General features: G+C 42.0%; 1 protein-coding gene across 1 annotated transcript in view; it reads right to left on the minus strand.

Moving 5' to 3' along the window:
* Positions 1-16,449, minus strand: part of prkar1b (protein kinase, cAMP-dependent, regulatory, type I, beta) — a 58,989-nt gene that overhangs the window by 13,655 nt on the left and 28,885 nt on the right. The window contains exons 4-6 of the mRNA XM_070923639.1: positions 10,426-10,487; positions 6,488-6,534; positions 2,780-2,938 (exon numbers count right to left, since the gene is read on the minus strand). Of these exons, the coding sequence (XP_070779740.1) occupies positions 2,780-2,938; positions 6,488-6,534; positions 10,426-10,487 (268 nt within the window). The remainder of the gene's footprint in view (positions 1-2,779; positions 2,939-6,487; positions 6,535-10,425; positions 10,488-16,449) is intronic.

Here is a 16,449-nt window from a genome sequence, read left to right on the forward strand (position 1 = left end):
GGAGCGAAGCCAGACTAAACCAACCGTACCTTACGCCCCATCACCTTCATCTCTGTCCAATGTGAAACACACACACCCCCCACCACAACCACCACCACCACCACCACCATCCCTCCTCATTTCTTGGTGTAATTTCTCCTTGTCTCCTTTCGTCTTGTGTTCTGTTTGTTGACAGTGGTCTGTCAGTTTGTTAATGGCTTTGTCTGTAGCTGTGTTTAAATACCAAGATGACACAACAAGGTGGGTATTGTTTGACTGATGGCCACACAATGGAGAGAGTGTATTTATCACAGGGAATGGTGTTACATTGTTTACTAAATGCACTCCTGGATAAGGAGGAGAGGAGGAGATGGGGGGTTGTAAGGTGGTTTTGAAGGGCCGCCTTGGCTCTGATTTTACATGACAAGATTACTGACAGTTCATATTGTTACACAAATTCTGTCACCAGCATGCTCAGCGGTTAAAACAGATTCAATACCAGTTTTGATGATGCTGACTATTTGTCTGGGTACATTGGGTGACTTCAGGTGATGACTTCAAGGGAACATGCAAACATGTAGGTGCTCTAAAATAGGGCTGGAGTGAACTATTATTTTCATTATCAATTAACTGGTCATACATGTTTTTGATTAATTGATTAATTGTCTCAAATGTCTTATATAAAACACAGAAAAGCAGAAAATCTTCGCATTTAAGAAGCTGAATATTTGCCATTTTTGCTTGATTAAATAACTGAAAAGATACATTTATTAACAAACTTGGTGCCAATTAATTTTCAACTATTGGATAATTGTACAAATTGATTCAGCTCTACTCCTTGACTTGGAGTTTTATATTACAATGAATAAATTGGCATAATGGTGTGTGAACTTCACTTAAGTCTGCAAAACTTAATCTATAGCTGAACACTCGTCATTGACGTACATCAAAACAACATTTTACGTATGTATTTGACTGGAAATGTATAAAAGTGAAACCATTCAGTCAAGTTATTCGTTTGTCTATCTGGAGATCAGGCAGAGGAGCAGAACAGGAGAGAAGCAGATGTGCAAACAATGAAACTGATGGTAGCGGCAGCACACCTTCCCGAGCTCCTAACTAACTAGCTGCAGACACAGGCACTCAGCATAATTTTACTGGGAAACACACACACACATACTTAGACACACAGAGAATGCTCATTGTGTTGGCCTGCGATGTTGCCAGAATACCACACTTTATAAAAACAGCTTTACAAATCATTGACAGCAATAATTAACTACAGGTTCACATAATTGAATTCTGCTTCACCCCGTCTCCCCTCCTGCTGCTGCTGGAAGGAATGAAGGAATGAGAGCCGGAGAGAGAGAGAGAGAGAGAGAGAGCGAATCCTCTCAAAGAAAGGTTACCAGGGCAGACTGTGCCCTCGGTTAAACTATGTGCTTGAGAGGTGACATGAGTGCTGGGCAGGGCAGTGCCAACTTTACACTGAGCTGAATGGTCCAAACACAGACCTTCTTCCATCTCTGCGGGTTCAAACTGTTTGACGCAGCAGAATTTTCACCGCTGATGAAGGCTCACATGGGTGTTTGGAAGGTTAATTGGAGGCTTTCTAATCTATTCTGAGTAAGGTGCTAGGAACATTTGAGGAAGTATTTAGTTGGGCATAGAGACTCACATAGACACACACACACACACACACACACACACACACACACAGTAATTAGTATTTCTAACAGCACCCACAATGTGTATGCGTGTGTGTGTGTGTGTGTGTGTGTGTGTGTGTGTGTGAATCTGTATGACAGCTAGGGCAGTGCACCTTGTGTTTCCAGTTTAAACATTTAGACATTCCTGCTAGATAAGCTCCTGGAGCTGGAAGTGTGTGTAGAGGCATTAGGGTTGACCCTCTCTCTCCTCCACAGCCCTCCCTTTTTTTCATCCTTCCCCTTTCTTCATCTACAGATCTGGGGAGACATTAAAAGGGGAGGATACGCCCGGTGGTGGAGGTGGTTTTTATGTGTGTATTTGAATGCACGTGTGTGTGTGTGTGTGTGTGTGTGTGTGTGTATGAGTATATTTTGACTATAAAAATGAAAGCAAGTGTTTAAGGAGTCTCAAGTGGTTGAGTGGGATAATATATTGTAAGTGAAGGACCACAAATGATAAGAGTGCAGAAAGTCTTCAACAGTACACTTTTACTGTGTGTACATCACAGTATTTCTGTGTTGTGTCATAGTGTGTGCGCAAAAGCAAAATGTAAGAGCTTTGTAAACTAGAATAATAGGAAGAGGACAGAGTGTCATCGTGTGTCCTCCTGGTTACTTTGGAGACAGGAGAACGAGGGTCCTACCCGATTTGTTTGTGCGATGCACAGGCCAAAATATTCTAAGAAAATATATTTGTTTATTTGAACTACGAACTTGGGTATTACTTACAATTACCTTATCTGTAGTGTACTGCAAGAAAAATTAGGATCGAACAAGTGACTACTTTTGCAGACATTTTTGCTTACTTGTCTGATGTTGAAGTACCCAAAAAGCTTAATGCTATACCCATTTAATAATATAATATAGTTAATTCATTCATCTAAATATTCTTCAAAACACTTGCCGTTTTAGAGCAGGAAGATGAATTGGATTTCTGTTTGAGTATTCAACATCCACTGGTGATTAATGTGACACAATGGTGTTACATTTTTAGGTAGGGAAGAGTGTGAAATCCTCAAGAACACACACACGAAGAAAGTGTGTCAAAGTGTATACTGAAGTAACTTAAGTCAGAGTGTTGAAGTTTGTACCATGAGGATGCGCCGGTAGCTGTCTCGGTCGATGCCCCACAGTTTAAGATCAGTCTTGGCCTTGACGGTGGCAGCTCTGGGAGTCCCATAGATCAGGGCCAGCTCTCCAAAACTACCTCCTTCTCCGATACTGGTCACCCACTCCCCGTTCACATACACCTGTAGACAGAACAAGAAACAGAGTGATTATTCAAAGTCAATCATTGCTGGATAGACTGTGAAGAATTTCATTCTTTCTGTCATTTCAACTTCTCTACCCATCCTGAGACACCTTCCCCGACCCTTCTCCTCCCTCTCTCCCACTCCTCAGTTTCCGGGCTGATTGATATGCTCACTGGGCTAGTCCCTAAGCATTTGATCCCCACTAAGCCCTTAAATGAGACCCTCTAAAAGGCCCTCTATCCCTCCTATCTCTCCATCCATCCCTTTTATTTTCCTCTGTCTTGTCTTGTTAGGACCTTCCCTTTGATTTGGGAGTGATGGAGGACAGAAAGCTGTGGCAGACTTTGTGGGTCTACTCTCAGATCTAAAACACATATATGCACTCACCTGCTTGTTCACCTCCATGAACACGCACACACATGCATGGTTCTATTTAGGCCAGCCACTATAGCTCTACAGACAATACAACCTCATTGAGAGTCATTCAGGCCGTCTCTGGGGCCATTACGGTTTCACCTGTCGACACAGTATCCACTATCTTGTTGACTTAATAACAGCGAGAGAAAGGAGGAGAGAGAGGGAGGGAGGGAGGGTTTATCCCTCCGGTGGCTGTGAATTGCCAGAATTGTTGCAAGCCATTATCCAAGGCTCAGAGTAGACCACAGGGGACTCATCCTTCACTATAAACTGGGGTGGCTTCAAAGAGATTCAGAGTGCTGGCTATGGTTACGTGAAGCTTAGGAGAACAGTCACATGAGTGTTGCAAAAGTGTTGCATCAGAGCATACAGGTAATAGTATTTATTTACTGCACTCCTGTTCGAGTCCTCAAGTATCTACTGAGCTGGAAGTCTTTGTTTTGTCTTCCACAAACACTTTCATGCAGCTCCTGATCAGGTACAGCTGTTTCAAATGCTTCAATCGGCATCACATCCTACCTGGATCAGGTACGCAAGAGTAAATTTGGAGCAAAAATTTGCAGAGAATGTGGTACATAAGGACTGGAAACAGTTGTACTGTATCGAGTCAGCACTTTGCAGGAGGTAAAATGGAGTTCATGATGAAAAAGACTGAAATGTATGCTGTCTCACAGCTGTCTGAATTTTAAATATGTGAATATCTACAGCAGACTGCTTGTGTCTGGTGATAATTAAGAAGCAACAAATCAAAAGGACTGGAAGGTGGATGAGGAGGCAGAGTATTTCTGTTTGTAGTTACGTGGAGTGTGTTTCTCTGTGCAGGCTGTGTAAGTGTGTGAGAGAGAGGGCCTGTCTCTATTTGTTGTCCATTTGGCAGAATTATTTAATTTCATTCCCAAATGGCGCTACTCTAATAATAATAATAATAATAAGCCTTCTGCCTTCTTCAATTCTGTAACACTTTAATTTAAGTCCCCATATTTAGCATTTATAAGCACTATGCCAACATTTAATAAAAGGTTTAGACCATACTATAATGTATGCAGATATCAGGACAATTATAACTTCTCCTATGAAGACATAGTTTATATAGTTACAACTGTTTTTTACTATATTGTCATTTATTATCTGTTTACACACAAGTCTACAGTTATGAGTTCCCAAAGGAGGAGTTATAGTTGTTGACAAACATAAATAAATCACTTATATCTGCTTACAACTACATTATAGTGTGTTATAAACCATTATTAAATGTTTATATACTGCTTCTTAATGCTAAATATGGGGGCTTAAAGTGTCACCAGATACTCAATATTTAATTACAAATATTTTTTTTTTCCAACAAGATCATCTCATATTTTGGAATGAAAGCTTTAATTTCCTTTGTGGTGCACCCATATAAATACAGGCCAGTGTCTGTAAGTGAATGCATTTGTGTGCAGACATGGAGGGGTGTTTACATCAGTGGCAGCGGTTGTCAGCTTTCAGGCAGTTTATGGGATGCCAGCAGATTTACACCCCTGTCTAATGAGAGACATCTCCACACTTTAATAACCTCGGCACTGAGCTTGAAGTAGTTTAGTGCCTGAGCTGTGGCTGGGAGGCAGCAGCTGTCTGTAGAAACAGAGTTGTGGATTGTAGGGTGAGGTGAAGGAGACACAGATGAGCACTGGGGTGAGGCCAAGGATAGGGGTCTTCCCCCAACTTGGGTGCAGAATGATAGGATCCTGGCTGTGGAAGCAGATGCCGTAAGATTCACCGGTGGCAGATGGAGAGAGGTTGAAGTCCCAGCCCAGAGCAGGCCACGATAAAGACACAAAGTGATGCTACAGCTGCTGGACTGAGCACCAGAGCAACTGTGAATCCAATACAAAGTTGGGCCAGAGACAGTATTATGGAAAATATAAGAAAAATAATCAGCCTAGGATATGTTGCTGCAACAAAACTTATGGTCTGAGTTAAGGTTACCCAGAGAGAGTTGTAAGGACCAAGGTAAAAGGACAGGCTGTTCTTTACACCCAACTACACCGAGTGGTTTCAACACACTGACTCGTTGAAAAGAGAAAAGCCACAGACTGTAAGATTAGTGGTGAAAACAAAAACAATGTTACCCACAAAAAAGCCTATTGTAACCCCTATCATACATTGGATATCAGATCTTACACAAGACTACCTGACACTGACGATAGCTGGCGGAAAGAGAACAAAAACACAATCATGGAAGGAAAGACAATATATAATGAGAGAATATATAATAATTTGTGAACAAACAACAAGACTTAATTAGATTAAACAGGCAAAGCTCCATCAGACCTACAAGACGTGGCCTGTTCAGTAAAGTTCAGTAATAAAGTTGGGGAGATATAATCCAGTGTGCGGACACTCTCTGCCCTTCTGTAGAAAACAATCATGGCCCATTACTGTTTCAGCAGAATCTAGGCCGCATCACTCATCTAATCAAATTTGACAAGACAGCACCTGAAACAATGCATGTCCATGCAACAACGTTTGGTAAGCGTTAGTTGTTACGCAGTCTTTCTATCAAGGCACCATCTCAGTATTTCTGCCCTTCCTTCTCTCTGTCTCACAGGTGGACCGGCTATATCGGCCAAGCGTGCCAACCTGCTTCTCTCCTCTTACCCACCGTCTCCGTGCTTGCCGCTGTAAGCCGATAAGGTCACTTCCTGTTTAACTTTCCGTCAGCTCCTGTTTTATCTCTCCACTTAACTCTATCACTCTGTGTCAGGCTTGCTAAGACAAAAGACGTTCTCGGTTTGGCTGCCTTCACAGTGCGCTGGACTCTACAGCGCCATGTTCAGATTGTCATCGGAGTGGAACCGAACTTTAAAGAGAACAAAACATGGGGGCAATCCAATACAACCTGTCCATTGTTGGAGGGAAACATTGTCTCAACATGAGTGGAGAAGGCAGGGTTTTCCCACTGAGTCACAGTCCTTCTTATGGCCTACCCTTGGAAACAAGTGAATAAATGCTAATATTGACACTCTGGAATCCCCTTTATTTGTAATGGTTTGCTAAACTCAATTTAACTTACAATGAAATAAATTACTCCAAAGAAAAAAAGTGTGTTTTTGTGTATGTGCTTGTGTTTCCATGTCAGCCACTTACGTCCACTTCACCTTGGTCAATCACATAGAAGTTGTCTCCTTCATCGCCTGGAGGGAAGAAAAGAGGAGAAACACAGGAGTTTGTGAGAGAGCAGAAAAAAATCAGGACCTGGAGCCAACAGGAAAGCTTACTCTTCCTACTGCTTCCACCTCCTGCTTAAGTTCTCAAAGGTGGATTTTTAAACCATTAAACTAAAATGGGCGCATTAAGGGATTAAAATCATTTGTCAAACACTTGGAATACCACTTTCTGTGAGCTGGGGAACAAAAATAAGTTGAGGAAATTGTTGGGATTATTATCTATCCTGAAACTTCTACATAAACACACTCAGGCACACATTTTCTCACACTCCCCTCCTCATGTCTGTCAACTACCATCCCTACTTCTTAAAAGAACTGTTGACTTTCTTGACTTGCTATCATTTTTATTAGGAAGTAGTCCTATTGAGATATTTGTTTCTTTTTCAGCAGAAACAGAGAATGTGAACAAAAACAAGGCTACATGTGTGCATCCATGCTAGCGGCCACATGAGGCTGTAATGATCAATCGATGAAAAACAGAGACAACTTGGTGTTCTTAGATCCTTACCAATATCTGAGAAAAATGTAAAAGGAATAGTTTGCAATTTCAGTTTCTTGCTGTGAGTTAGATGAAAAAATCAATAACACTCTCACATTTGTACAGTAAAGCCAGCAGCTGGCTAGCTTAGCTTAGCATAAAAACTGTAGAAAACAGCTTGCCAAGTCCAAAGGTAACACAATCTGCCTACCAGCACCTCTAAATCAATAACACATTATATCTAGGTTGTTTAATCCACACAAAAAAATCTATTTGCCATTTTTCGTGGGGTGCTGAAGTATATCTTGACCGGAAGCAGTCACTGGACTCTCCGCTGCTTGGCTAGCAACAGCTAGCAAAATGTAAAACTATTTCTTGAAGTTTGAACCGAGGGTTGCACCAGCAGAAAAGCCATGTTGTTGCCTAAATAAGGAGGGCTTATTCTGTGGACAGTAGGCATTTTTGGACATCTCAGACTGGCTCTAACCAAAATAATTTACACTTTTGTGTTTCTTATATCAGCTGCAACTAATTGATGGGTAGCTATTATATGTGCAAGGCTGTCAACTCAAAATGCTGTTTTGCTGACTGGATCCCTATTGTGTCTTTGACAGAGGCATGCTGTGTTTTCAAAGCAAACCCTAACCCCCGAACCGAGCCATGGGATCTGGTTGGTTGATGTCCGTTAAAAGCATCCAGTCTGGAGATAAGGCTGAAAAATGGTGAAGTGTTCCTTTAATTATGCTATCTGTTACATAGGGCTCAAGGGAAATTATTTAAGAGGACTGACAAGCACATACATGAGCACTGCGAAGCTCTCCCTGCAGCTACCGCTTACAATAAGATATATATATGAAACTCCATTCAGAGGTACAAGTGGGTAATGATCCATGAGTATACATGACACAAGTATGCATGTGTATGCATTTGGTAGGTACCAAGTGAGGGTGTGTATGACTATGTGTGTGTGTTCTTGTGTGTATGTTCACCTGAAGAGTTGAAAGGCTGAGAGCGCCCTGTGTGTAAAGTTCACAGGAGTTCACATGGCTAATTAATAGTGAGTTGAGAGTGCTCGTTAATCATACAGCTCTATTTGTCACACAAAACGCTCCTTGTCTACCTGATGGTCTGTCCCAGTGGAGACCCCAGAGACACACACACACACACACACACACACACACACACACACACACACACACAACCTGCTGCAACCTGGCCCTCTCCTATCTCCCTCTCTGTCTCTGCCTCTCTCTCTCTTTCATCTCATCTATCTCTCTTTCAATTCCCTCTCGCTCTGTCTTCCTTTTCTTCTGCTCTTCCTGTCTTTTATCACTTTGGTGCTCAAGTCTTTGTTTTGCACCCTTCCAATCCCCCTGTGCCTGAGAGCGCAGGCAAATATTTGACCAGAATGTGCACATGCACACACACACACACACACACACACACACACACACACACACACACACAGACACAGGGAGGCTGGTGTACTCAATGGGGCCTCGTTTCACCACAAGCTAATTGACGTTCGCACTGTTAAGGTTCTTTGGCTTTGCTCAAAAGGAAAACATGGGTTACATCCTCCGCCTCGAAGGTGTTTTGTACCCACAATGCTGGCGCATCATTAAGCGAAACCACCTTTCAAAACTGATTTCATGTTGGAATTTGATATTTCATAAGTATAGTAATTTATAACTGCAAATATGTCAGAAACAGCAGATTAAATTAACTTGATATATTACATTAGACAATTGATTACAATGAAAATACCTCTTTATTCCATTTTGCATGCTATGATAGAGTAAATTCTCCCTTTGTTTAAATATCACTCGAGCCACAGAGTCGATAACTCCTAGCTGTGTCTAAATAGTGTGTGATGGGCCGGTAGCAGGGTTGGGTTTTTTTTTTAAGCTGCACAGTAGTCCAGACATTAGCAATGACATCAGCACTGTATACACTGTATACCACACTCTATAGTGTATATAACAATGGGCTGCCTGGGACTGGGGGCCCTGCAAAGTTAGCGATACTTATTATCACCAAATTAGGACTGATATACTCCTGGATGCTGTCTTTGAGAAGGTGGGAGTGACTGAGCGAATGTGTGATCCAGTGTGTGTCCAAAAGCCGACTCACTTCACTCATTGTCTAAGAGAGTGTGTGTTTGTACTGCATGCTCCGCAAGTGTAACATGTGTGATTTTATGCAGGTGTGAACACAGTATTATCTGAAAGTAGGCATTTGTCTGTGAGAATGTGTGTTTTCAGTGTTTTAAATATGTGATTAAACGTGTCTGTGTCTGTGTTTGATAGGAGTTTGAGTGGGGGGTACTGGAAAAATACAGTCTGGCCCTGCTAAGCTCTGTGTTCCTTCAAAGTCCAGGGTTGTCTAAAGTGAAGGCTTTGACGACTGTGGTTAGGCAGAGGAGAAGGACCTGACATCTGGTGCAGACTGGGGGAATGTATGAGTGAGGCAAAGAGAGGAAAAGGGAGGGAACCAGGGAGTGGGAGGACAAAAATGTGAGAAGTGGCAATGCAGTAGATGCATTCTTTGAGATAAAGGGCGGCTATTTTCGAAGGCAGCAGAACGACCAGCGCAGGTAGTGGTCCAACCGTTTGGTATTTTCCTGATCTTGAAATTCACTTGCCTGTCTGTGTGGCATTGTAATGCCCAGCGCAGAGTGCACAGTGTACAGTGTACAGGTGGGAAGAGAGTTAAGTGAGTTGTTGGTATTTTGGTGGGAAATGTGTCTTAGACGTGCTGAGAATAGACGTCTCAGAACCACCACCAATCTGCTTCCACTTTGGTGATTTTGTCAACAAAAACAAACTAAATACTTGGAGCAAATGCACAGAAATGAGGCAATATTTTAAGCAAAATGCTTAAAATGTAAATAAACCATTTTAAACACTCTCCAGCCTGTAGATGCATTTAAATAGGCATCAAAAAAGTATGTTTAATGTGATTAAAGCAGAAACGTCTGTCAGTCTGCATTTATCTACAAATTAATATGAGTGATTCTTACAGTGTCTCTTTTCCACAGCTGCTTTATACTACATGAAAAGCTTCTTCTTCAGTTCATTAAATTCCTGCAGCCATATGAAGGCAGCAGGACAGATATGTTGATAAATCTGCAGCATCCGTTTTGAAAAGTGCTGCGCCAGAGTGCAGTGCCATTACGCACGGCCGTCTACTATGTTTACATGCAAATGACACCGAGAGAGAATAACCCCAGAATAACCTCTACACACATCAGACTGGCCAGCTATAACTCGCTATTCTACCTGTTTATGCGAGAGAACCGGAGTTCATTAAAAAAAAAAAGAAATGCAGTTCATGTTTTATTCTTGAAATACATACTTAAACTAAACATTTATACATACCTTGCTGGATGACTGTTTCCCCTGCAATGTGGGTGACTGGAAACATGGCATCAAATATGTCACTGAAGGAGAAAGAGACAGAGGAAGAAGGAAAGAGGGAGGGAGGACACAGTTAATTTCAACATACAGTACCTGCTATTATGGTGCATTACCCCACAGTTCTTCCGAATAGTTTACTCAGACTTTGTTCCACGGAAGAGCAACGTGATGGAAAAGACAGAGTAGCCATCATCACCGCGTAAACTCTGTCAGCAGGTACCACAGCCAAAGGGACAGGCCTGGGAATTCTGGATGACCCCAACACACACACAAACTTTCAGAAAAAAACACACCCACTTGAATGTGTACACAACCGATATCTTCATTATCATCCATGTCCAAACAAACACCCACTGTAGTTAAAACCATCATAATAAACTAACATATGCCGATGAGAACATATACGATTTAGCCCAACAAATCCATCACAGTTATTACTACTGGTGTTTGGACTGAACTTTGTGAAATGCAAATAAATATACATAAGAGAATATTATCATCTGATAAGTCAGAATTGCAAAGCGTCAGCCACTTTCTCTGCATCTTTACATCGCATTAGTACTGCACATAGGCTTTAACATGACTCAGTGTTGTTTCAGCACACGATCAAAGCCTTCATCTCTAGAGTGTATCTTTTGAAAGAGGCGCTGAGAAAACAAACAAAATGATGGCTATGTCTAAGCACTTAATTTCTGTTTCAGCCCGGCAGGGAAAGCGCCTGTGAGACTGTTCCTAATCGGGCCATTTAAATGCATGAAGCCTCAACAGATTAAAGTTCCATGGCTGAGATGTGTTGGGAAGAGAAAACTCAGTATCCTTCCTCTCCTCCTCTCTCACCTTCAGGGTATATTTATCTATCTAATCAGTTACATACCACCCGTCTTACAGGGAAACATAGAAAAAAACAATAAAAGAGGGTCAGGCATATCAAAGATTTACAAGACCTGCTGAGTGAATGTGGGGCAAGTTTGAGCCTGTTCTCCGATATGTGTGTGTGTGTGTGTGTGTGTGTGTGTGTGTGTGTGTGTGTGTGTCACTGAATATATGCGTTTGCACCAGTCTGTCTGCGCTTGAGTATATATTGCCTATGAAAACACACAGGTTTGTACAAAATAATGTGTGGGTGTTGAATATGTCTGTGCTCATGAAAGTAGACTAGACTATGCAGCACTTAGAAATGAAAAGGTTTACACAACCAAACACACCTTGCTGCACACTACAGACATAAAAGTGTTGCTTTACATGAACCTCCCCGGTAAAAAACAAAACAAAACTGCAGGTCAACAGATGTTGGGGAGAGATCTGAGGATATTACTGAGTGGTTTGGAAGTGAACGGACCCTGCTGGTATTTGTTTATGTGACACTGAATAAAAAGCAGACTTAAGAAGGTGGACTTGGGCCAACTACACCCACAGGTAGGCCCTGTGCGATGCAGCTGGCCACTGACTCACACATACTCCAGGACACACAGTGCACACACACAGTGCACACACACACACACACACATGTGTAAAAAACACTCTTTGAAGTGTAGGTTAAAAGATGCATGGACACACTCTCATATGCAACACAATCCATGTATATATATATATACGCATGGTACTATGCATGCAACCAGTACACTCAGTTGCGCATGTCAACACACTCACACACACACTTCTAAGTACAGCAACATATTTAAGCACAGGCATTCATGATGAAAACACGCATACTGGCACTCTCATATGACACGCAAACTAAAACGCTTTGATGGTGATTAGTCAGACCAACATCTGCAGGAGTGCCCTCAACTCTCCTCACATCTGTGGCCACCTGCGCTCGGCATGGAGTCTGTTTATTCAGGGAGCCTTCGGAGCAGTCGGTTTCAGGTCACGTAGAACTAATAATGTGTAGTGTATGAAAATGATTACCTTAGCAAAAGAAGAACTTCAACAGAAGAACAGAGTAAAAATACCAAGAGAAAATCAGCCCATCCAAGTCATATCTTGAAATATATCCAAATATACATAATATACAATGCTATCGAACTCAAGATAGGTTGTACTTTGATTTGAGCCCTCTCATAGTGATGATGATGGTGTTGATGATGATGATGATGATGATGATGCATTACGCAGCTAAGTAGGATGCTCAAGACTGAGACACATAGTCATAGCAAGAGGATCAAAGGCAAGCAAACCTGCGTTTAGGTAATTACCCTTGACCACCTCTCTCTTTCCATGCCCTGCCTCTCACTGAATGCATCAGTGAGCACACCAAAGACACTTATGTAGGTAATTACTTCCCCTCGTCTCTACCTGTCTCTCTTTCCCTTTCTTCAGCCCCAACTTCCTCCCTGTATGTTCGATAACTCTTCTCTTCCTTTCCCCCCTCAATTACCCCTTTCTTCCCTCTAATTCTCCTCACTGCCCCACCTATTTCTCTCATCTCTCGGTCTATCGCCCCCTCCCTGCCTGTCCCAGATGAAGTGATTAATCTTGTCCTTTCCGCTACCTGTAGCCCCTCTGACCTTATGAAAAGGCAAGAGCAACCCCCCTCCCCTAACAATGGATGTGCTGTTCTGACAGAGACAGACAGAAAGACAGAGAGACCCAGCAGACTCTGAAGGGGCTGGGAAGTTCACCTCCACCCAAGGGAGGAGATAAAGCTTCTGTCATGGTTGAGATATGTGGAGATACTTCCCTGCAACACGTGCGTGTGCCTTCACACACACGCAAGAACACATACAAAACAAATGAATCCATGTAATCATTCTGACATCATTCTGATCTTATTTGAAATTCACACATCCCCCTGTGCACACACAGTCCAGATGACATCAAATATGTGTTTGTTTGTAGCACAGGATGGAGAAGCTCGAGATAATGGCACTTGTGAAATAATCTGAGTGGCTATCAAGGTAGTGAAGCAGTAGTTTTAAGTTTAAGTGAGAATCCGATGATGCCAAAAGATGCAGTCATGGGTAGGGCTGCTCCATTGTGGCAAAAATCATAATCACAATTATTTTGATCCATATTGAGATTAGGATTATTTAACACAATTGCTCATTGACTCTGGAAACATAATGCATTTATTAACTGAATTTCTGACGATTTAACAACTAACTAAACATGCCACAGCCTGGCTGAGAGTGAGTTTGGGCTTTTAGGGAGGGGCACGAGCCCACCGCTGTACAGGAAAAGGCTGCACTGGACTTACAACACAAGACAACATGAGAGCATCATCAAACAAGCTGCACTGCCTCCGCCACCTCAGGTTGCAACAGAATCTGAGACTCTGTATACATGCATGTATGGGTGCGTTTGTATGGGAATGATAGGAAAGGTTTCACTCTCTCTTACACACATGCACACAACAACACAGGAACAGCCTACTATTGTTCTCAAATACTAATAAAAACGTGGTTAGCTTAGGGGATTTCAGTCATTAATGAAATAAAGTCAGGCCTGCTTGTTGTAGCTGGATTGCTTATTGTTCTTCCTAGTTGGCGCTGACGGCCTTTCTTGCTCACCTCTTCCCTCCTTCTTCTTAATCTCTCCTACAACACAGCTGTTTATTTGTTCAGCAGTAGACGTCTTATCTCTTATATTACTGCCTCAACACAGCATTGCCATTATGCCATTAACACCAAAGGGCTCTTTAACAGAGCGGCGTGCCGCCATGTCTTTGTGTTTCTTAATGGGCCGCAGAATGTTGAGTTACACAAGCCGTTAACGGGGAACCCGTCCAGAATGCTCACTCGTCTGAGTGGAAGAGGTTTTGCAATAACCAAAACAATCAACAAATGCACCGCATATGGGAACTTCCCAGCTCTCCAAGTTGTGTCTTGGCAGCGATGTGCCACTAGTTTGGCTGGCACAGTGTTCATGCCTTAAGTGCTTGAAGGATTAATTTTCACTACCAAAGTTGATAGTAATTCAGATTGCTGATTCTGGCAGATCAGAACAATAGTCTTTGTTTTGCAAGTCTACACAATTCCCTGATAAAAATAATGGCCTGAGGACACCAAATATACACTCGATTTGTATTATATGTGTAAGATTTGCAGGCTGACAAAGGCAGCGGGGTGACATGGTGATTCACCTGGAAAGCCAAAGTTCAACAATAAAAGAAAATCCCTACAGGGATCAACTGAAGAGGTGACAATGATCTGTCAAAGGGCAGAAGAACCTAAGGAGTGGGAATCATATACAAATAAACACCTGTGAAAGGTAAAAAAGGGTTTCATCCCTTATTTACATGATCATTTTGACCGTGAGATGGAAATATGGTTGATATTATGTTTTCAGGAGTCCTATCATGCTGCGTACTTAGTGTAGTCTACCTAGAATTCAAAGCTCTTGGAGGACTGCAAACATGTACTGTGCACATTCTCAACAAGTTTAACTAAAGTGGCAGGTTTCTATAAATAATACGTACTGCTTTTTGTTTGGATACCAGGTGAAGCGTTGTGATTAGTCAGCATAATGTGTAAAGCACAAGCAAACTCACAAAAAAAGCCTGAAAACATAAACTAGACTTTCACTGAGGATGGCGGTTAACAGAATTGTTTACTAGCCTGTTGTGTGACTCATTATGGGTATATCACAGTAAGATGGAAAACAGCTTTATGAGGCTGACTAAGTGGTGTACAGTTCTAATGTCCAGAGTGTAAAGTTGAGCACGACCAGTCAAAGTTACTCACATGGAACAACCAACTCACTCCACAGATCTCTGCTAAGTGTGGACACAATGACGTTTGTTTTTTAAAACCATCTAATTATATAAACCGGAATGCACATATAAGCACATACACACGGATGCACTCACATGCAGACAGGCGCAATTGACAATAGGCGGTAGTATGAGAGAGTGAGTAAGAGAGAGAAAAATGGGGGAGATGAAGGAGGTATAATTATAAAGCACTGAAGCATTCAGGGAGGATATTTATGACATGAAAGCTCTTGGCACGCGCCCTGTCTCTTCCTAGAGGCCTGGCAAAATATGGAGGGGCCGAGCCATGCCAGCTGCTGCCCATTTCTTTATATCGGCCTCCAAAACTCCAAGAGAAAACCCCAGCAGTGGGTGTTGTGTCTTATTTGGTCAAGACACACCACAAAGATCCACTCCGACCACCAAAGTCCACTTGAATAATACAATCAGCTATTGAGAAAATAATTCCTGTTAACATGCATTTACATATCTTGTGACGAAAAGACAAGTTGGTGATAATTTGTTTCTGGTTAACTAAGGTTTTCTTGCACATCATAAATTCTTCATTCAGATGGACAAGATAGAAAACTCTTGAGAAAGGAGGAACAGAGTAGGGTAAACATACTCCAAAAAGCAGAGAATTTTAATCTAGTACACACATTTCTGGCTGTAGCTTGTAGCTGTACTATAGTTTGCTGTCAACTTTTTTTGCAGACGTTAGAAAACACCAAAGCTACATAATGTTATTTTTATGCACGCACTGTTGAATATTTCCCCTCTGCTCCTCTTTTAAAATATGCTAGGTTGAGCTTATTTTTGAATGATTTTACAAGGTCCTACTATTTGCCTGGGCTGATGTGAACTGGCCTATACTGAGTGTACAGGCAACCATGCAGCACGGAGGTGGTGGTGGAGGTTTACAGGTGGACATAACAGTTTATGGCTGGTGGCAATGACCACTTAAAGATGGTCAACAATGTGGGAGGAGAGAGGAGGCCAAGACCAGGCCAGGAGAAAGAGAAACCTCACTTTTTTAAAGCTCAACTGGCCTTTCCCCAATCTGCCCTTGGCTTTGGTCCTCTGGACTCTCAAACGCCAGGTCTGATAAACATCATAAGCTCCAAAGCACACTTAGTGTTCTTTTACTTTCCAATGGTCTGTTACAACTTTTTAAATCCTTAATAGAATTTAAAAGTGCTTTGGACCAATATTTCTGTCTCAAAGGGGCTAACGTTCGCATACGTGGAGGTCTGAAGAGGTCTAGTTAGACTAAGCTGTGTGATTAAATGTTG

The sequence above is a fragment of the Enoplosus armatus genome, chromosome 17 (assembly GCF_043641665.1).
Source record: "Enoplosus armatus isolate fEnoArm2 chromosome 17, fEnoArm2.hap1, whole genome shotgun sequence".
NCBI classification, from domain to species: Eukaryota; Metazoa; Chordata; class Actinopteri; order Centrarchiformes; family Enoplosidae; genus Enoplosus; species Enoplosus armatus.